The 22,103-nt window shown below is 46.9% G+C and overlaps 1 protein-coding gene across 1 annotated transcript in view; it reads left to right on the top strand.

Annotated features, from left to right (window-relative positions):
- Nucleotides 1–21,754, top strand: part of LOC143961278 (NACHT, LRR and PYD domains-containing protein 3-like) — an 88,939-nt gene extending 67,185 nt beyond the window's left edge. Inside the window, exons 11-12 of the mRNA XM_077470529.1 lie at nt 2,415–2,579; nt 17,328–21,754. Coding sequence (XP_077326655.1) covers nt 2,415–2,579; nt 17,328–17,418 — 256 coding nt within the window. The 3' untranslated portion in view covers nt 17,419–21,754. The remainder of the gene's footprint in view (nt 1–2,414; nt 2,580–17,327) is intronic.
- Nucleotides 21,755–22,103: the final 349 nt, after the last annotated feature.

Raw genomic sequence — 22,103 nt, 5'->3', positions numbered from 1 at the left:
AGACCTTCTTAATTCATTTGGCTCACTTCCTTGACCCAAAAAAGCACACCGTACTATATGCCCCTACCCTCCTCTTTGAAGAGGTTGAGCGGTGTCATATTTCTACTGGGGCTGCTTATGATATCCCTGTGCTGTGCTGACTTCCTCCTGGGGGTTCTTATTATGAAGGGATCACACTATCCCTGTGCTGTGCTGACTTCCTCCTGGGGGTTCTTATTATGAGGGGATCACACCATCCCTGTGCTGTGCTGACTTCCTCCTGGGGCTGCTTACGGTGCTGCTGTCAGTGCTGTATGTCACGGTGCTGCTGTCAGCGCTGTATGTCACGGTGCTGCTGTCAGCGCTGTATGTCACGGTGCTGCTGTCAGCGCTGTATGTCACGGTGCTGCTGTCAGCGCTGTATGTCACGGTGCTGCTGTCAGCGCTGTATGTCACGGTGCTGCTGTCAGCGCTGTATGTCACGGTGCTGCTGTCAGCGCTGTATGTCACGGTGCTGCTGTCAGCGCTGTATGTCACGGTGCTGCTGTCAGCGCTGTATGTCACGGTGCTGCTGTCAGTGCTCTGTATTACGGTGCTGCTGTCAGATGCCTCTATCACGGTGCATGTGTCATTCCGGTATGTCACGCTGCTGGTGATCATCTCCTGCACCCTCTTCTTTGCCTACCCTGGTCCCTGACCTTCCCTCTCCTCCATTGCCTTCATTAGCTCCATAGTCCTGAATTGTTAGAACAATTTCCCAAATAAAATAAAAATGCTTGTAGTTATCGATCCCAAATTCACCTCATACATGTATTATGTCATTGTCCAGATGGTGGGACTACGTTTTACCCCCTAATAATTACCACGTGGCCGCAAATTCGACATGAAGGTTTGCAAAGTTCGCCTCCCATTGAAGTCAATGGGGCCCGCGGCGAACGGTCGGTTTCGCGAACGTTTGGGTCCGTTCGCATTTCGCGTTCGCGAAACGTCCCGTCGGAAGTTCGTCCATCACTAGTGGGGACCACAGGGGGCTGGAGAGCACATGCGTGGGCAGAGAACACGGGGGGCTACAGAGCACAGAAGGCGAAAAGCACAGGGATGGCAGAGCGTACAGAGGGGCCTGAGAGCACTGGGAGAGGTTGGAGAGCACTGGGGGGACCCGAAAGTACAGGGGGGCCGATGAGCACAGGGAGGCCTGAGAGAACTGGGAGGGGCTGGAGAGCATGGGGGTAAGTTGGACATCACTTGGGGGGGCCCAGAAATCACCTGGATGGGCCCTGAGAGCACTGGGGGCATAGAGAGCACTCGGGGGTCTGGAGAGCAGTGGGGGAGCCTAGGAGTGGGGCACCTAACAGCACGGTGGGAGACTGACAGAACAGGGGTTGAGAGCACCAGGGGGCAGTAGAAAGAAGCTGGATAGGAGGAGCGGCTACATACACAGTAGAAGAAACCATCTTTTTATATTTCTCCTACAGCCTCTGAATGCCCACGGGAGGGAAAGGAGAAGCAGGAATTCAGAGGCTTTAGGAGAAAAATAAAGAGATGAATTATTCTACTGTGTATGCAGCCGCTCCTCCTATCCAGGCACGTGCACGGGGGGCCCCACCCACTTTTCCTTCTGTCTGGTATCTCATGTAGATCCCCTCCCTCTTCATGGTCACAGGTAACATGACCTGTGTTCACCACCCCCCCGGCCCAATGGCTGAACTGAAACAGAGAGGTTGGGTGAGTGGCAGGGGACCAAGGAGCGGCTCAGCAGCTTTGGCCCCACAAGGACATGCAGCCCAGCAGGCCCTGGGCCACGGGCAAGTGCCCGGTGTGCCCTATGGCTAGTCCGGGCCTGCTGCTGACTTTTAATAAACTGTCACTCACCTGTCCCATAATCAACCCACCCAGTTTCACCTTGTGTCCTTTGTCCCCGATGCTGGCATATTAACTATGGGCACCCGGGTGTGAAGTTGCAAGCTGCGCATTGTGAATAGTCCTACTGTCGCAGAAGACTTTGGGGGGGGGGGGCGTCCTCTTTCAATCGGTGGAGTGGCTACCTGTCCTCTCGCCCCCCCCCTCCCCATAAAAGCTCCATTTTATGAACAGGAGTGGGGGAGGAGGCTTTAAAGCAGAGCTTCCCCTTTTTGGGTGGAGTTATGCTTTAAGCGATACTCCTGAGGGTACATCAGCAAGCAGCCTGGGCTAACAAGGGAATGCTGAGTAGACAATGTTCAAGTAATGACAAGTGAACACGGGGGTATGGAGCTTTCCATTGTGAGCCTAGGTTGTGAAATGATGCATCGAAAGGGCATAATTCATTCACAGCCTGGGCTCACGGGAAGTGGTTTGAATGAGGTGTGCTTTAAAGACTGCTTACTGAAAAATAATTCATAAGTTTACTGGCTTTTAGATTTATATTGAGAGGTGCTTTTGGGTCTGTTTCACAGTATATATGAAATTGGGCTAACAGATGAACATGCGCCATTACTGGTGTCGCTGAGTAACAACAGGAACCTAACACACCTGGATCTGGCTCGTAATGGAATTTCTGATAATGCTTCTGGTCATATCCGCGATCTTATTGTGAACACATCTAGTCTGAAAGAAATTCGGTATGTATTAATTACAAAGGCAGGCTGGTAGATCAAGGGCAGAATTATCAGATGTTTTATGTAGATGTCTTCCACCTCATTGTTATTGTTATTCATCTCAAATATTCTTTAATTCCCACCTATTCCCAGGTTTTTATATATACTACATCAGCAGCTCTTCATTTTTGTTCACCGAGGCCTCACTTTTTTATTAAACTTTTTATATTGGTGGAAAAATATGCTGTGATGACAGTAATATAAATAATTGTATATCCTTCATATCTCTATTATGACGTGTCTGCGGTCCTCCTTCTAAATTTGCATACAGGACTGAATTTCTAGTAGAGCACTTGTAGGCAGTGTGTCTCAGGCCCCTAAGGCCTACAAAGGACCAGAGGGTCCTTTCTTGACCACTGGACATATGTAACAAAGTCTAGCATGGAGCTCAGGGGAAAGACTGCATGGTGTATCATCTGAAAGTGGACAGAGTGGGAGATAGTTGGGCAGATTGGGGTAGCGAGTTCAAGAGGATAATCTTGGCTCTGGAAAAGTCCTGGAGGCGAGCATGGAAAGAGGTGATAAGGGAGCTAGAGAGCAGGAGGTCTTGACAGGAACAAAGAGAACAATTTGGTTGGTGTTTTGAAACTAGGTTAGTGATGTAGCTAGGGGCCAAGTTGTGGATGGCTTTGTATGTTATTGTTAGTATCTTGAATTAAATTTGTTGGGTGAGCGGAAGCCAGAGGAGGATTGGCAGAAAGGGGTAACAGATGCCAAGCGGTTTGTAAGGCAGATGAGCCTGGCAGCAGCATTCATGATGGTCTGTAGAGGGGATAACCTATTTAAAGGTTGGTAAGCCAATGAGGAGGAAGTTGCAGTAGTTGAGGCGAGAGATGACCAAGGAGTGGATTAGAAGCTTTGTGGTGTCATTGGTTAGGAAGGGGTGTATTTTGGAGATGTTGAGGTGGCAAGCTTTGGACAGTGATTGGATGTAGTGTCGAAAGGAGAGTTCACTGTCCAGCAATACACCTAGGACCTTCAGTTTATTCAGCCATCATAGGCAGCAGACACAACCCAGCCTGAAGGCCTCTCCTTTCTTCTCTATAGCCATTCACAGACGAATGCCAGTGATGTCATCGAAGTGCAACCATTTTTGTTTGCATCATTGCTTAGCTGTTATAGCACTAGGAAGAAAGCCTAGAGATCCAGAATAGAGATGTATTCAGCCTTGGCGTAAGGGTTTTGGCATGGCTCTTCTATTCTGCTGTCAGTATGGTTTCTCAGGTTCCCTGTTGGGCAAGGGGATGGGGGTGGTTATGCATGTGTCCTGAAGTGCTATCATTGCTTGACTCTTTTAGCACGATAAAGAAAGTCTTGAGTACCGGTGACTTGCTCAACTTACACTACGATATTTACTGCTGTGCTGCTTTACAGTGTCCCCTATTTCTCCTCTCTCTTTCTCCTCCGTTCTGCTTTCTTGATTGAAGAAAGAATGGCAAAATCTCTCCAATTATCTTATTGCTCTAACCAAAAATTCCTTCCTGACTTCTCAAAGGCAATTGGGTGCTCCCTGGATCAATTATAAACAATGGTATTTCTTTTAAATATTATTGGTATTAATATTTAATGCCTTAAGAAACACAGCCAGGTTTTTTTGCAGCAGCCCTTGCAGTAAAAACATATTTACCTTACCATAAGAAGGGGTTAAACCATTTTTCCTTCAGTGTCTTTGTATTTTTGTCAGTGACCTTAAAGAGGATCTTCACCTTAGGATCAAAAAATTAAAAGTCTGTAGCTACAAATACTGTAGCTTCTGACTTTTAATAAAAGGACACTTATCTATCCAAGGATCCAGTACCATCTTCACCTGTGCCGGTTTTCCACCAGTATTCAGTTCCCCAGTAATGGCATTTTTAGTGTGGGAAGCCAGCTATGGCTCCTTGCGAGTTCACAGGCAGCTTCCCACTGCGCATATGCAAACCTACTGTAGGTGGTCCAAGTGAAAGTAGGAGCAGGTACCTGTCAAAATCTGGTACCTAATTCCCGAAATAAAAAAAAGGTTACAAACGTGGAAAAGGAGAGGGAAGGGGGGAGGAGGTGGAAAAACGTAACATCCCCTTTTGGGTGAAGTTCTGCTTTAAAGTGAATTACTTTCCACTGAATTTTACTCTGCGCCCATTTAGGTATTTAGATAAGGTGAACATATTTCAGCTTAACCACCTATTTCCACAAAGTTTTGTGAGTTCCCTTTTTAAGAAAAAAAAATTAAAGGTGAACTAACATCAAACACCCTCCCCACCCTACCCCCAGTCCTTGCTGTTGTTACCTCTAGCAGGCGGTGATGTCATTACACTGGGTGGGATAAGGACGCCATTTTGCTGAAGCTAGGTTTGTGGATGACCCTTTGTCTCTATAAGCGGTTTTTATCCATTCTATTGTGAGTGGCATTTTTCTTTCTTTCTTTCTTTCTTTCTTTCTTTCTTTCTTTCTTTCTTTCTTTCTTTCTTTCTTTCTTTCTTTCTTTCTTTCTTTCTTTCTTTCTTTCTTTCTTTCTTTCTTTCTTTCTTTCTTTCTTTCTTTCTTTCTTTCTTTCTTTCTTTCTCATGGGTATACCTGCTGGAGGAGTGGAGGCAGATATTTAAAGGACCAGGAGTCTGGCTGCCATTATTTGCATGTAAAGCGCGTTTGACTTCCATTTACCAGTGGGGTCCACAAGATAAGGTGAGAAGAAACCTATAGAGGTCTCTGGTGGTGGGCACACTGTTGGCTCAGGCTTTGTTAAAAAGTTTGATGTCGGGCCGTGGCCTGCTACAGAGCCAGATGCCAGCATAAACCCGGAGCTCCGATCACCTGGAGGGAATAGCGGCACAAAATGGCAATATAGGACTCAATACTCATCCTGTTGGCGATCTTACCCGGGCACACCAGGGGACCATGACCCACAAAAGAAAAGGAACCTCCAAGCCGCAACAGCTGACAGACTTCTTCACCCACTGGCAGCATGGAGGTAGGCAAAATAGTGCCGGATCCTCATCCACCCTGGCTACCAAACACCAGGATAAAACACACAAAAAATGCACATCGCTCCAGCATAGTGACTCCTCTGACAGCCAGCAGTCCTACCCTTCCTCCCTACCACAAGGGAGCCCAGCCAAGGCCAAATTTAGACTGGATAGAGCTGGATGCAGGCCTGCGTTGAGCCCTGTCACTGACACAAGGGAACTCCATGAGTCAATCACCTCATTCCCCACAATCAAAACTGAATCAAACTGTAATGGACATGGTTTGTATCACTGAGAAGCACACTACAAGCAGACATGATGAACTGTATTTATAGATTCAGCGGGGAAATCAAAATGGGGGAATTTGCATCCACCATAAATGAACTGGTAGACGCAAATGAGGAGCAAGAAGGAGAATCAACATGGATAAAAAAAAAAAATAGTGGATATTGAAGGTCCAGAAGGAATATCTTAAAAATAGGGGGATCCCTGAATATGTCCAGCAGTCAGACCCACGGTCCTATGCGTTCACATCCCTCTTACCTGACATTTCTGAAATGGAAGTTATCATTGACAGAATACACCACCTGCCAAAACCATCATACCTACCTAAAAAAAGTTCCTAGAGACGTGATTCTACGTCTCCACTTCTACCATGTTAAGGAACAACTAATGCTGGTGATGCACAAACAAGAGCAAATTCTCTCCCAATACCAAAATGTGCAATTTTATGCGGATCTATCCCAACATACTCTGCAAAAGAGGAAAAACCTGAACACAATCACCAAAGTCCTCAAAAACTATAAAATACCATATAGATGGGGATATCCCACCAAAATTACCATCACAAAAAATGACCAAAGATATGTTGTGTATAGGGATGAGCTTCGTGTTCGAGTCGAACATACGTTTGACTCGAACGTTGGCTGTTCGTCCGTTCGGCGAAATCCGAACACTTGGTCCGTTCGCGTCAAAATTCGTGTGGCGCTCACGGCCCACAATGCACTGCGATGGCGCAGTGCATTGCTGGCTCATGATTGGCCAAGCATGCACTGTGACCCCGCATGCTTGGCCAATCGCAGCGCCAGCAGCGAGGAGAGCCATGATTGGCCACAGGCAGGATGCCTGTGGCCAATCATAGCTCAGGCTGTGTAGTGCACGCCCCACACTATATAAGGCCGCCATTGAGGCGGCCTCGTGTAGTGTGTTGGCATCTGAAGCAGTGGGTGTTCTGTGTACCTTCAACACAGTACACACCGATCGTTTTTGGCTGATTTCCTATCTTGCTGTTGTGTAGTGGTTATTGTCTGTGCCCTGACCGCAGTATACACCACTATATTCACCTCACCTATATAGCTAGTGATCTATCTTTAATAATAGAGCTTGCAGTCAGTAGTGTTAGGAGATAGTGTGTGCTGTCTGCGTGCTCTGTACCCAGTACATACCTCTACAATCCACCTACATAGCTGTTCTCTATTTGAGCCCAATTGCCATCTGCAGGAGTTATTGGAAGTTGTGTGTGCCTCCAGCACAGCACAGTATACATCTGTATATACCCCTTTATCTCTGCTGTTTTCTGGTTATTGTCTGCGTGCCCTGACCGCAGTATACACCGCGATATTCACCTCACCTATATAGCTAGTGATCTATCTTTAATAATAGAGCTTGCAGTCAGTAGTGTTAGGAGATAGTGTGTGCTGTCTGCGTGCTCTGTACCCAGTACATACCGCTATAATCCACCTACATAGCTGTTCTCTATTTGAGCCCAATTGCCATCTGCAGGAGTTATTGGAAGTTGTGTGTGCCTCCAGCACAGCACAGTATACATCTGTATATACCCCTTTATCTCTGCTGTTTTCTGGTTATTGTCTGTGTGCCCTGACCGCAGTATACACCGCGATATTCACCTCACCTATATAGCTAGTGATCTATCTTTAATAATAGAGCTTGCAGTCAGTAGTGTTAGGAGATAGTGTGTGCTGTCTGCGTGCTCTGTACCCAGTACATACCGCTATAATCCACCTACATAGCTGTTCTCTATTTGAGCCCAATTGCCATCTGCAGGAATTATTGGAAGTTGTGTGTGCCTCCAGCACAGCACAGTATACATCTGTATATACCCCTTTATCTCTGGTGTTCTATAAAAAAGGCATCTGCAGGAGTTAGTGGGTGTGGTGTGCCTCCAGCACAATATAAACTACCCAACTGCTGTTTTACCCAACTCCCTTCAGGCCATTACCATGTCTGGAAGGCCAGCAAGGAGAGGCAGACAGGCGCGAGCCGATAAAAGAGGGCAAGCAGGCTCTGTGTCTAGAGACAACAGTGCTGGCCGTGGACGCGGTGCATTGTCATCGGCCATGGGACATGCTTGTCCTTCTTTTCGGCAGCTGGACATGTTGAACCGCAACATGCCAACGACTTGGTAGAGTGGATGACCAAGCCCTCTTCATCCTCCTTATCCTCTCTCACCCAGTCTCAGGGTAGTAGCAAAGCAGCTGCCAACGCATCGTCTTCCCTCCTCTCAATGTCATCATCAGTGACTCCTTCCCTAGACCCACCACGTCCTCCTGAGGAGTCTCCTGAACTCTTTGAGCACAGTGTTGGGTACATGCTCCAGGAGGATGCCCAGTGTTTGGTGGGCTCTGATGATGACGCTCAGCTAGAGGAAGGCAGTAGCGTGAGCGCAGAGAGAGGGGATGCTCAAGAAGGACAGAAATCTGGCAGTCATGTTCCACAAGCTGCAGCATACTGCCAGGTTTGCTACAGCGATGAAGAGGGAGGGGATGATGAGGGCACTGACTCCACGTGGGTGCCTGGAAGGAGGGAGGAGGAGGAGGAGGCACATGTCCAACGAGGCAGGATGGCCTCTGGGGGCCAGCTTAGGGGCAGCACACCAACTGAATCACACCGCAGAGCTCCGCCTGTGCAGAGTGCTGCCTCTGCGCGTTATTCTAAAAGTTCTTTGGTGTGGGCCTTTTTTGAGACGAGTGCATCAGATTGCACCGCTGCTATTTGCAACATATGTCTCAAGCGTATCTCACGTGGCCAAAACATCAGCCGCTTGGGCACCACATGCTTGACCAGACATATTTTGACCTGCCATGCAGCTCGTTGGCAAGCGTACCTCAAAGACCCACACCAAAGAACAAAGCGGACCTCTCCTTGCTCCTCATCAGCTGGCATCTCCAACCCCACTAGACCTTCAGTCCTCTCTGAAACCTGCTCTGAGAGGAATGAAGGTGTAGAATTAGGTGTGTCACAGCCAAGTGCTTCCGGGAACTCTGCTAGTGGTACACCCACGTCCGATTATAGCAGGCAAATGTCCCTGCCCCAGCTGCTGGACCGGCGGAAGAAGTTTACTCCCAGCCATCCACATGCCCAGCGGTTGAATGCTAGCTTGGCTAAATTGCTAGCACTTCAACTGCTGCCTTTTCAGTTGGTAGACTCGGCCCCCTTCCGTGAGTTTGTACAATGTGCGGTTCTTCAGTGGCAGGTCCCCAAACGCCACTCTTTCTCACGGAAGGCGATTCCGGCTCTCTACCGGCATGTGGAAGGCAATGTCCTTGCCTCGCTGGACAGGGCGGTCAGCGGTAAGGTGCATATTACCGCTGACTCATGGTCCAGCAGGCATGGACAGGGACGTTACCTGTCTTTCACGGCCCATTGGGTCACTCTTCTGGCTGCTGGGAAGGATGCAGGACAAGGTGCAGTAGTGTTGGAGGTTGTTCCGCCACCACGCCTCCAAAATGCTACAATTGGTTGTGACACACCTCTCTCCTCCACCCCCTCCTCTTCTTCTTCCTCCATGGCCTCTTCCAGTGCTCTGTGCTCAGAACCAGCGGTGCTCCGTAGGCGTTCCAGGGGCTATGCAAGTACGCAGGCAAAACGATGCCATGCCGTGCTTGCGCTGGTTTGTTTGGGGGACAGGAGCCACACTGGGGCGGATGTTTTGTCAGCTCTGCAGGGGCAGGCCGAGAGGTGGTTGACGCCACGCCAGCTTAAGCCAGGAATGGTGGTTTGCGACAATGGCACCAACCTCCTCTCCGCCCTCCGGACAACTGACCCATGTGCCCTGTGTAGCTCACGTCCTTAACCTGGTGGTGCAGCGGTTCTTGGGCAGGTACCCCGGCTTACAGGATGTCCTGAAGCAGGCCAGGAAAGTCTGTGTGCATTTCCGCCGATCATTTAATGCCTGTGCTTGGCTGGCTGAGCTCCAAAAGGAGTTGAACCTGCCCAAGAACCGCCTTATATGTGACATGCCCACCAGATGGAACTCAACATTGGCCATGCTGCAGCGGCTGCACACGCAGCAGAGGGCCATCAATGAGTACCTGAGCAACTATGGCACCAGGACAGGGTCAGGGGAGCTTGGTTTTTTCTCACCACGCCAGTGGGGCATGATCAGGGATGCATGCACTGTCCTGTCACCGTTTGAGGAGGACACAAGGATGGTGAGCAGTGACAGTGCATGCATCAGTGACACTGTACCTCTTGTCCACCTCTTGGAGCATACGCTGCGTGGAATAATGGACAGGGCACTTGAGGCAGAACAGAGGCAGGAAGAGGAGGACTTCCTTGCCTCTCAAGGCCCCCTTTATCCAGACAGTGTTCCTGCTGTGCCACCCATCACACAGGAAGAGGATGAGGAGGAGGAAGAGGAGGAGGAGGATGATTGTGTCAGCATGGAGGTGGAGGCTGGCACTCAGCATCAGCATCAGCAGCAGCAGCAGCAGTCTTATAGGGATGATTTACAGTCCCAAGAAACACGTGGACTTGTACGTGGCTGGGAGGAGGTAGCTGCGGATCATGTTGTCCTTAGTGACCCAGAGGACCGAATGCCTCAGCTAACCTATGCTGCATGGCCTCCCTGATCCTGCAAAGCCTGCGGAAGGATCCTCGTATTCTTCGGATCAAGGAGAGGGACCATTACTGGCTGGCCACTCTCCTTGATCCACGGTACAAGGGTAAGGTTGCCGACCTTATCTTGCAATCGCAGAGGGAGCAGAGGATGAGACATCTCCGGGAGGCCTTGCAGAAAGGTCTGTGCAACGCGTTCCCAGAGACTGGGAGGTTACAAACTCCTGGTCCTGGACAACGTGTTGCTGAGGCATCAGTCAGAAGGAGCGGTGGAGAAGGTGGCCGTCTGACTGATGCTTTCAGACAATTTTTTAGTCCGCAGCCCCAAGGTATGATTGGTTCCAGCACCCATCGCCAGCGTCTGATTTACATGGTGCAGGAATACCTAGGGGCAAGGTCAGACTTGGACACCTTTCCCACCGAAAATCCTCTGGCTTACTGGGTCTTGAGGATGGATCACTGGCCAGAGCTTGTACAGTATGCAATTGAGCTACTGGCCTGTCCTGCATCCAGCGTTCTTTCGGAACGCACCTTCAGTGCTGCTGGTGGCTTTGTTACCGATCACAGGGTGCGCCTGTCCACCGAATCAGTTGATTGACTGACCTTCATCAAGATGAATCAGTCTTGGATCACCCAGAGCTACCAAGCACCTGAAGCTGATGTAACCGAATAATTTTTTTTGAAATACCACATCCCTTCAAGACTGCCTATGCTGAGTGATTGTCCTGTTATGTTGATTGTCTATCCTCTTCCTCCTCCGCTGATATGTTGGAAGAACATTTTTGGTTCTGGGTGATGCCAGCAGCCCAATTTTTCTGCCCCTGTTTAATAGGGGCGTTTAATTACAATTTTTGATGCAATGCTTTGCAGCAGGGCTAATTCCTGCAATAAAACTAGAGTATATGGCAGAGGTTGCAGTGTGGTGGCACCAGCACCAGTGCCTAAGGCCCAATTTTTCTGCCCCTGTTTAACAGGGGCGTTTAAGTACAATTTTTGATGCAATGCTTTGCAGCAGGGCTAATTCCTGCAATAAAACTAGAGTATATGGCAGAGGTTGCAGTGTGGTAGCACCAGCAGCAGTGCCTAAGGCCAAATTTTTCTGCCCCTGTTTAACAGGGACATGTAATTACAATTCTTGATATAATATTTCACAGGAGGGCCCCTTCCTGTGCCCACCCAGAGTAACGGTGAGGACTTATAGTGTTGTGGCACCAGCACCACAACCACCAAAGGTCAATTTTTCTACCACTGTTCAACAATGGCATGTAATTACAATTCTTGATATAATCGTTCACAGCAGGGCGCTCCAGCGCCCACCAAGAGTCACTTTGAGGGCTTACAATGTTGTGGCAAAACCAACACCTTGTTCCGCCATTTCTGCAGAGCATATAGGGCAGGCCCCTACTTTCAAACATCCAACTTACAAACATCTCCTACTTGCAAACGCAAGGAGACAGCAGCAAGTGAGATGAAAAAAGATGGACGACAAAACAAATTATACAGGGGTGATAACCCTTCCCTATGTTTTCCAAAAAGCTTAAAAATAGTTTTTTTGACTGGAGCTACACTTTAAAAATGTACCAGTTGAAAATTACAAACAGATTCAACTTAACACAACAAACCTACACAGTCCCTGTCTTGTTTGCACCGCCTGTATACTGCTGTTCTGAGTATATAGGGCCTGGGGGCCACACGCATTTCCTTTTTTTAATATGGGTACAGGGTTCCCCTTAATATCCGTACAAGACCCAAATAGGCTGGTAATGGGCAGGGAGGGCTACCCATGCCATTTTTCTCAATGATTTTCAACCATATTGCAGGAACCAGATATAACATTAAAACCGCAAGCAGTTTTAAATGGTGTTATTTCCGTTTAATGTCATTTTGTGCAGGGACTGTTCTAAACACGGGAAACACGTGGCACTTCACAGGCATACTACAGACACCCCCTAGGCACCATATTTAAAGGAATATTTCACTTTTTTTTTTCACTTTAATCGTCAGTAAAATCAGTGCTCCCGCCAAAACGGCCATTTTTAAAAACATTTTAGTCATTGACCCATGTCCCCTGGGGCAGGAGCCAGGTCCCCAAACCCTTTTTAGGACAGTGTCTTGCATATTAGCCATTAAAATTAGCACTTTCCATTTCGAACGTTCGAGTCCCATAGACCCCTTTCACATGCAGGTTCACATCCGCAATGAGTGAGTACGCTATGCAGACCTTTCTGCCATTTCGGAAGTGGCCACAGGAGGGCGCTCTTGATATAACTTTGTATATGCCACATCTACTACCACCACACCTAAAATGCTCTCCACATTGGGTATGACATTTCTCTCTATAAACACCAAGGGCCTCAATCACCATGTAAAAAGAAAATCCCTGTGGAAAGAGGCTCTTTCCAATAAATGTGATATCCTGTGTGCTCAGGAATCATATTTCTGCAACATGTCTCCTCCATCCTGCACACACAGGAATTGTGCTTATATTTTCACTGCTACTGCAGATTCTAAAAAAACGGGAGTACTTACTGTAATAGGAGACTGTGGCATTTGTCCTGCACAAAGAAATCAAGGCTCCACAGGGATGTTTCCTGATCCTAGCATGTATCTTGGTTACATACACAATCGTGACTGTCTATGCCCCCAACACGCACCAAATCCACTTCTTTCACAAACTTATGAGGAAAATATGCGCTCACAGATAAGGCCTTTTAGTGCTCTGTGGGGAGTTTAATACTACACCAGATCCAACCATCAACACTATATCAAGAAATAGACACACATCTCCATCCCTACAAGTAGCCTTTCATGAGTAGGATCTATATGATGTATGGCTGTGTTTTTACACAGGAGAAAAATATTTCACTTTCTTCTCCATTCCTCATCATGTATACACCAGGATTGACCTGTTTCTAGTTGACCAACAGGCTCTATCTAGAGCTGTTTCCTCTTCCATAAACAATATTACATGGTTTGACCACGCTTGTATAACGCTATCCATAGCTGATACATCAACTGTCAATTCAATCCCCTTGTGGTGGGCCAATACCTATCTTATGCAACAACCAGAACCTAAACAGGCTCTTGAAGATGACATAAAATACATCCTCTGTACAAGACCAATTTGTTTTGTGGAATGCTCATAAAGCATATATAAGGGGTATTTTCATAAAATTGGGAGCCAGGGCGAAGAGGCAGCGGCAAGCACGATTGTGTGAACTTACAGATTCAATTTTTAAATTAGAAACCAAAAATAAACAGCAATCCTCTCCTTCACTATCCAATAGGTTAACACAACTAAGATATGATCTTAGACTTCTCCTATTGGAGGCATTTGAGGAAAGTATAAGTATAAAAAGTATAAAACCAAAATAACCTATATCCAACACCCCCAGAATAAAAACAAATGATGTCATCCACAAGATATAGTGAATGCCTTTAGCCACTATTATGACACCCTTTATAACTTAAAAGATTACGTAGAAACTTATCAACCCAACACTGAATTGATTAACAGCTTCTTACAACAAATATTCCTACCAAAATTGTCCCCAAAACAACTAAGGTTGTTGAACTTGCCATTTAACGCAGCTGAAATCCACAGAGCAATAGAATCTCTCCCTGCAAACAAATCTCCAGGCCCAGATTTCTTTATAGGAGAATAATACCAAACATAGAAACTTCTATTAGCACCATACCTAGAAAAACTATTCAATGCTGCCATGGCCTCTTCTCCCCCCCCCCCCCCCCCGAAAAGCTTAATGCTCTAATAGTGACTCTACCCAAGTCAGGGAAGGACCCGACTACCCCTGCAAATTTCAAACCCATCTCACTTTTAAGTTCAGACTTAAAATTATACGCCAAACATATAGCCAATCGCCTAATAGACATATTAGCCTTTCTGATACATCCAGATCAGGATTCCCCAATGGCTGTCAAACCTCCGATGCTTCTCAGAGACTGACAAACATTAAACACTTAGCCAAGATCCAGCAAAGGCCTTCTCTGCTGTTGGCTTTAGATGCAGAGAAGGCCTTTGATCATATCCACTGGGGATACCTGGCCCTAGTCCTAGAGAAGTTTGGATTTTCTGGTCCAATTTTTACTGCAATTATGGCTCTTTACTCAAAAGCTCTGCTCAGGTGTATACGTCAGGAGTACTATCTAAACCATTTAACATCTCAAATGGGACGCGCTAAGGCTGTTCTCTCTCCCCGTTAATATTTAACCTATTAATGGAACTTCTAGCCAATTATATCAGAATCCACAATATCAGAGGATTCCCAATACAAAATTCCACCCATACTATCAGCCTCTTTGCTGATGATATCATTTTGATGCTTACAGAACCTGAGAAATCTCTCCTTCGGTACACTCAGCACTGCTAATGTTTAATATGGATTCTTACTATAAAGTAAACGAAAGCAAGTCGTATATACTGGGACTGGGAATAGCTCCACATCTAAGACAATAACACAATTCACAGTTTCCGTACAAATGGAGTGATGAAGGCATAAAATATTTAGGTATCACACTAACCGCATCAACAGAAGGACTAGTCGCAGCCAATTGCATACCATTTCTCAGTTCACTCAGATCAAAACTCCAATATATAGCCAAGACAGACGTTTTGTGGTCAGGTCGCTTAGCAGCATTCAAGATGGTGATACTACCTCAATTGCTATATATATTCAGGACTCTACCCATACCAGTACCTAATTCTTATTTTTCCAAAGTACAATCCTCGGTAAATAGGTATCTGTGGAAAGGGAAGAGGGTGAGATGGGCATTTAGGAAATTAATAACATCAAGGAAGGTGGGAGGAGTGGCCTAAATTCTTGCAAAACTGAGAACATGGTTTCCCAATTCACCTAGGAGGAGATGGCAGAAAAAAGGGAAATCCCAAACTCCAAGCAATAGCCTTTACCACCTACTAATGTCAAGCAAACAACACAACCTGCACCACTATCCTATCACCTTCAATGAAAGCCTCACTTCAGGCATGGAAATTGCTAATGGAGATACAAAATACAGACCTCACCACAATATCGCTATCACTTCCTTTCACCAGTCTTGCTGGGATCATTCCTGATCTCCACATTACACACTGAATAGAAAAAGGAATAAAAACCATAACAGACCTCGTGGTAGAACACAATGAAAATGTTCCAAACCACCCAACTAGAATATAATTTGGGGGATTGTGAACATTACAAGTTTCTCCAGATTAGCCATTTTCTCTGCATGAACCCTCAGACCTCCATCCACTTACCTTGGAGCAGAGGTCTCAAACTGGTGGCCCTCCAGCTGCTGTGAAACTACAAGTCCCATGAGGCATTGCAAGGCTGACAATTATAAGCATGACTCCCACAGGCAGAGAGATGATGGGATTTGTAATTTTGCAACAGCTGGAGGGCCGCCAGTTGGAGATCCCTGCCTTGGAGAATAGCTCTATACCTTACCAAACCTTCCACCAATATCAAAGGAATATCACTATACTACAATACCCTGAATAATAAATTGATATTCACCAAATTCTCTGACATCAATGCTTGGGAGCAGAAATTGGGTACTTCCTACACCCCAGTACAATGGCAAAAAGCACTTCAAACAACATATTCAGCAACCAAAAGTATCAACCTTTGGAAATTAACTAAAAAAATACTGCCTTGCTGCCTTAGAATATCCAAGTTTGACACCCATACTTCTCCACTTTGCTGGAGGAAATGCAGTTCTATAGGTACATTATTCCACCTAATGTGGGATTGCCCATGCATTCGCACCCTTTGGAATAAAGTATTTGAAATATTGGCATACATATTACATTTATGAATCCCCAGGATTGGCCATTTTATATTTGGGTACAGAATATTTTTCTAAAGCTACTAGAATAATAATGATGCTCACCCTACTGAACACTAGACTATCGATTATGAGACACTGGAATGACCGAGAAATACCCATGATAAAAGAAGTTGTTCTAACAACTAATATGCATGCCACATACAAACTAGTGTTTGCTTCATCACAGGGTAAATTTCAAACAGCACACTTACATTGGAAACCATGGACTGACTGGTATAAGTTAAAAAGTTCTGAACACCACTTATGTTATACCTCAATACAAATCGAAATAATAGACTGTGTAATTATTTGATTTTGTTTCATTTTCTGTTTCTAAGTTTCTTCAAATAGTTTTATTTTTTCCTTACCTTCTTACTCAAAGTATTGATGCAAACCTTCACTTTGGTATGATAATTCACTGTACCTTGAGGAATGCCTGATAAAAACTATTAAGCATACTACTTTGGATTTATAGGATAAGTTACTATATAAGCGTGTTTGACTTCCATTTACCAGTGGGGTCCACAAGATAAAGTAAGAAGACACCCATAGAGGTTTCCAGTGGTGGGAACACTGTTGGTCCAGGCTTTGTTAAAAAGTTTGATGTCTGTGGAAGGACCGAGAAGATTTGGACTTTTATAGCACAATATTTAAATGTACTTCAAAACAGTTTTGACTGATCTAACATTACCAACTGGATTGTGTATGGGACTTTTGTTAGTCTTTAGAGCACTATACAGTATATTTTGCACTATTGATATATTTGCTATATAGTTACTATGTCATTTTGGATATATTTTTTTACATATTTGACATTGATATTTTACTATTTTGAGCGTTTCACTTTATTATCTTTGTTTTATGTATTATACTAGTGTGGTATATGAACTGTAACAGCTCTATTTTTGTTTTTTATATACTTTTTGGTGTTTTTTTTTGTTAGTTGACCCTTACATATAAGGAGCAGGGTTTTTTTTTTTATTATTGTCTAGTCATTTTAGAGACTGCAAGGCATTCTTGTAAGAAAATTTTGCTAATATCTACTGAACATTTGCCTTATCTCTTCCAGTCTCTTCTCTCACCACATGTCTCATACAGTAAGAATGGAACTTAAAAATCTAGAAAATCTTCGTCCAGAACTGAATATTTACATAGAATGAACCCAAAGAAAAAGCTGTGAAGGGAGCCAGGATGTTGCACTGAACCATGACAAAGAGAACCTTATTTCAAAGGAGCAACCCCAAAAAGGGCAAATAGTGAATTCATATCCTCAAGGAAATTGTTACATTAGTAAAACATTTCTGAACATAAAGGAGAAATAAAGGGTTTAAAGGTACATTTTTCACAAATGTAGGGGCACATCCTCTTTACGTTCTGAGTGGAGTCCACTCTATATCTCAGGATTTATCTTAACCACTTCAGTACTGGGCCATAGTCAAATGATGCCCACAGATGGGCTCTCCCATCCTGGGTGGGCGTCATATGGCGTCCTCCGTATTTCGCCGTTCCTGCGGGCCCCCGGGGGTGTCCCTCAGACACAGCCCATCCCCGATCTGTGGGATTTCTATCCCCATCCACCCCCCGATACACATGACCGGCCGTGTCCAATCACAGTCGGTCACATGTACTGAGCATTCACAGCGCTGACACAGCCCAACCCCGATCACAGTAAAGAGCCAATGAAATTGGCTCTTTACCACATGACCGGCTGTGTCCAATCACAGCCGGTCACAGAATGTAAACAGACCGCGGTAATGAGATGTTACCGGGTTCTCCTCCTCACACACTGATCGTGTGTGAGGAGGAGATTGCGGTAACATCTCGTTATCGCCTAGTGTACACACCATTCACACTGATTAACCCCCCAATAAAGAGGACCTGTCACCACCCATCAAAGTACCTGTCACCACAGCCCATCTGAGTACCCGAGCACCTGTCAGCCCATCTGAGTACCTGTCAGCCCATCTGAGTACCTGAGTACCTGTCAGCCCATCTGAGTACCCAAGTACCTGAGTACCTGTCAGCCCATCTGAGTACCCAAGTACCTGAGTACCTGTCAGCCCATCTGAGTACCCGAGTACCTGAGTACCTGTCAGCCCATTTGAGTACCCGAGTACCTGAGGACCTGTCACAGCCCATATGAGTACCTGAGTACCTGTCACAGTCCATCTGAGTATCCGAGTACCTGAGCACCTGTCAGTCCATCTGAGTACCTGTCACAGCCCATCTGAGTACCTGAGTACCTGTCCCAGCCCATCTGAGTACCCGAGTACCTGTCACAGCCCCTCTGAGTACCTGAGTACCTGTCACAGTCCATCAGAGTACCTGAGTACCTGTCACAGTTCATCAGAGTACCCGAGTACCTGTCCCAGCCCATCTGAGTACCCGAGTACCTGTCCCAGCCCATCTGAGTATCCAAGTACCCGAGTACCTGTCAGCCCATCTGAGTACCCGAGTACCTGAGTACCTGTCAGCCCATCTGAGTACCCAAGTGCCTGAGTACCTGTCACAGCCCGTCTGAGTACCTGAGTACCTGTCACAGTCCATCTGAGTATCCGAGTACCTGAGCACCTGTCAGTCCATCTGAGTACCTGAGTACCTGTCACAGCCCATCTGAGTACCTGAGTACCTGTCCCAGCCCATCTGAGTACCCGAGTACCTGTCCCAGACCATCTGAGTACCCGAGTACCTGTCCCAGCCCATCTGAGTACCCGAGTACCTGTCCCAGCCCATCTGAGTACCCGAGTATCTGCCCCAGCCCATCTGAGTACCCGAGTACCTGAGTACCTGTCACAACCCATCTGAGTACCTGAGTACCTGTCACAACCCATCTGAGTACCCGAGTACCCGAGTACCTGAGTACCTGTCACAGTCCATCAGAGTACCCGAGTACCTGTCCAAGCCCATCTGAGTACCTGAGTACCTGTCCCAGCCCATCTGAGTACCCAAGTACCCGAGTACCTGTCAGCCAATCTGAGTACCTGAGTACCTGTCAGTCCATCTGAGTACCCAAGTACCTGAGTACCTGTCAGCCCATCTGAGTACCCAAGTACCTGAGTACCTGTCAGCCCATCTGAGTACCCAAGTACCTGAGTACCTGTCAGCCCATCTGAGTACCCAAGTACCTGTCAGCCCATCTGAGTACCCTAGTACCTGAGTACCTGTCACAGCCCATCTGAGTACCTGAGTATCTGTCACAGTCCATCTGAGTATCCGAGTACCTGAGCACCTGTCAGCCCATCTGAGTACCCAAGTACCTGAGTACCTGTCCCAGCCCATCTGAGTACCCAATTACCTGTCCCAGCCCATCTGAGTACCCGAGTACCTGAGTACCTGTCACAGCCCATCTGAGTACCTGAGTACCTGAGTACCTGTCACAACCCATCTGAGTACCCGAATACCTGAGTACCTGTCACAGCCCGTCTGAGTACCCGAGTACCTGTCACAGTCCATATGAGTACCTGTCACAGTCCATCTGAGTACCCGAATACCTGAGTACCTGTCACAGCCCATCTGAGTACGTGAGTACCTGTCACAGTTCATCTGAGTATCCGAGCACCTGCCCCAGCCCATCTGAGTACCCAAGTACCTGTCCCAGCCCATCTGAGTGCCCGAGTACCTGAGTACTGGTCCCAGCCCATCTGAGTACCTGAGTACCTGCCAGCCCATCTGAGTACCCGAGTACCTGAGTACCTGTCAGCCCATCTGAGTACCCGAGTACCTGAGTACCTGTCAGCCCATCTGAGTACCCGAGTACCTGAGTACCTGTCAGCCCATCTGAGTACCCGAGTACCTGAGTACCTGTCAGCCCATCTGAGTACCTGAGTACCTGTCACAGCCCATCTGAGTACCTGAGTATATGTCGCAGTCCATCTGAGTATCCGAGTACCTGAGCACCTGTCAGCCCATCTGAGTATCCGGGTACCTGAGTACCTGTCCCAGCCCATCTGAGTACCTGAGTACCTGTCCCAGCCCATCTGAGTACCCGAGTACCTGTCCCAGCCCATCTGAGTACCCGAATACCTGAGTACCTCTCACAGCCCATCTGAGTACGTGAGTACCTCAGTACCTGTCACAGCCCATCTGAGTACCTGAGTACCTGTCACAACCCATCTGAGTACCTGAGTGCCTGTCACAGCCTATCTGAGTACCTGAGTACCTGTCACAGTCCACCTGAGTACCTGTCACAGCCCATCTGAGTACCTGAGTACCTGTCACAGTTCATCTGAGCACCCGAGTACCTGTCCCAGCCCATCTGAGTGCCCGAGTACCTGAGTACTGGTCCCAGCCCATCTGAGTACCTGAGTACCTGCCAGCCCATCTGAGTACCCGAGTACCTGAGTACCTGTCAGCCCATCTGAGTACCCGAGTACCTGAGTACCTGTCAGCCCATCTGAGTACCCGAGTACCTGAGTACCTGTCAGCCCATCTGAGTACCCGAGTACCTGAGTACCTGTCAGCCCATCTGAGTACCTGAGTACCTGTCACAGCCCATCTGAGTACCTGAGTACATGTCGCAGTCCATCTGAGTATCCGAGTACCTGAGCACCTGTCAGTCCATCTGAGTATTCGGGTACCTGAGTACCTGTCCCAGCCCATCTGAGTACCTGAGTACCTGTCCCAGCCCATCTGAGTACCCGAGTACCTGTCCCAGCCCATCTGAGTACCCGAATACCTGAGTACCTCTCACAGCCCATCTGAGTACGCGAATACCTCAGTACCTGTCACAGCCCATCTGAGTACCTGAGTACCTGTCACAACCCATCTGAGTACCTGAGTGCCTGTCACAGCCTATCTGAGTACCTGAGTACCTGTCACAGTCCACCTGAGTACCTGTCACAGCCCATCTGAGTACCTGAGTACCTGTCACAGTTCATCTGAGTACCCGAGTACCTGTCACATTTCATCTGAGTACCCGAATACCTGTCACCAGCCCGTCGGAGTACACAAGTATCTGTCACCAGCCCGTCGGAGTACCCGAGTACCTGTCACCAGCCTGTTGGAGTACCCGAGTACCTGTCACCAGCCTGTCGGAGTAACGAAGCACCTGTCACAGCCCATTGGAGTAACAGAGTACCTGTCACTAGCCCATCAGAGTACCCCAGTACCTATTTGCAGACCATACCTCATAGAATACATGTTAAGCTGTTTGCTTTCCAAAATGGGGTCATTTTTTGGGTAATTCCATTGTCCTGGGGCTCCAGGACCTTCAAAAGTGTGATAGGTAGCAACGAAATGAGATGTGTAATTTATGCTCCTAGAACGCCTGAAGGTACTACTTCCATGTTGGACCTCTGTATATGGCCAGGCTATGTAAAAGTCTCACACATGTGGTATCGCAATACTCAGGAGGAGTAGTAGGATGTGTTTTGGGGTGTAATTTTTGCTATATACATGTTATGTGTTAGAAATATCTTATAAATGGACAACTTTGTGTAAAAAAAAAGATTTTCATTTTCTTTCCACGTTTTCTGAAGACTTGTGTAAATAAATTAACCATTCAAAAGACTCATAATGCTTCATAGAATATACTTTGGGGTGTTTGTTTTCCAAAATGGAGTCATTTCGTGGGTAATTCCATTTTCCTGGTGCTCCAGGGCCTTCACAAATGTAATAGGTCGAAATTAGAGGTGTCATTTATGCTCCTAGAACACCTGACGGCGCTCCCTGCATGTTGGGCCTCTGCATGTGGACACGCTGTGTAAAAGTCACACACACGTGGTATCGCCATACTCAGGATGAGTAGCAGAATGTATTTTGGAGTGTAATTTTTGCTATGTACATGCTTTGGGTTAGTTACCAGCTGATTGGAGAGAAGCCAATGTAGCACTAATATTTAAAAAAG

This window comes from Lithobates pipiens, unplaced genomic scaffold, assembly GCF_037356315.1.
Source record: "Lithobates pipiens isolate NorthernLeopardFrog02 unplaced genomic scaffold, aLitPip1_a1.2 Scaffold_8, whole genome shotgun sequence".
Lineage (NCBI taxonomy): Eukaryota > Metazoa > Chordata > Amphibia > Anura > Ranidae > Lithobates > Lithobates pipiens.
Note: the sequence above shows the minus strand (reverse complement) of the source record. Positions and strands in the feature narration are given on the sequence as shown.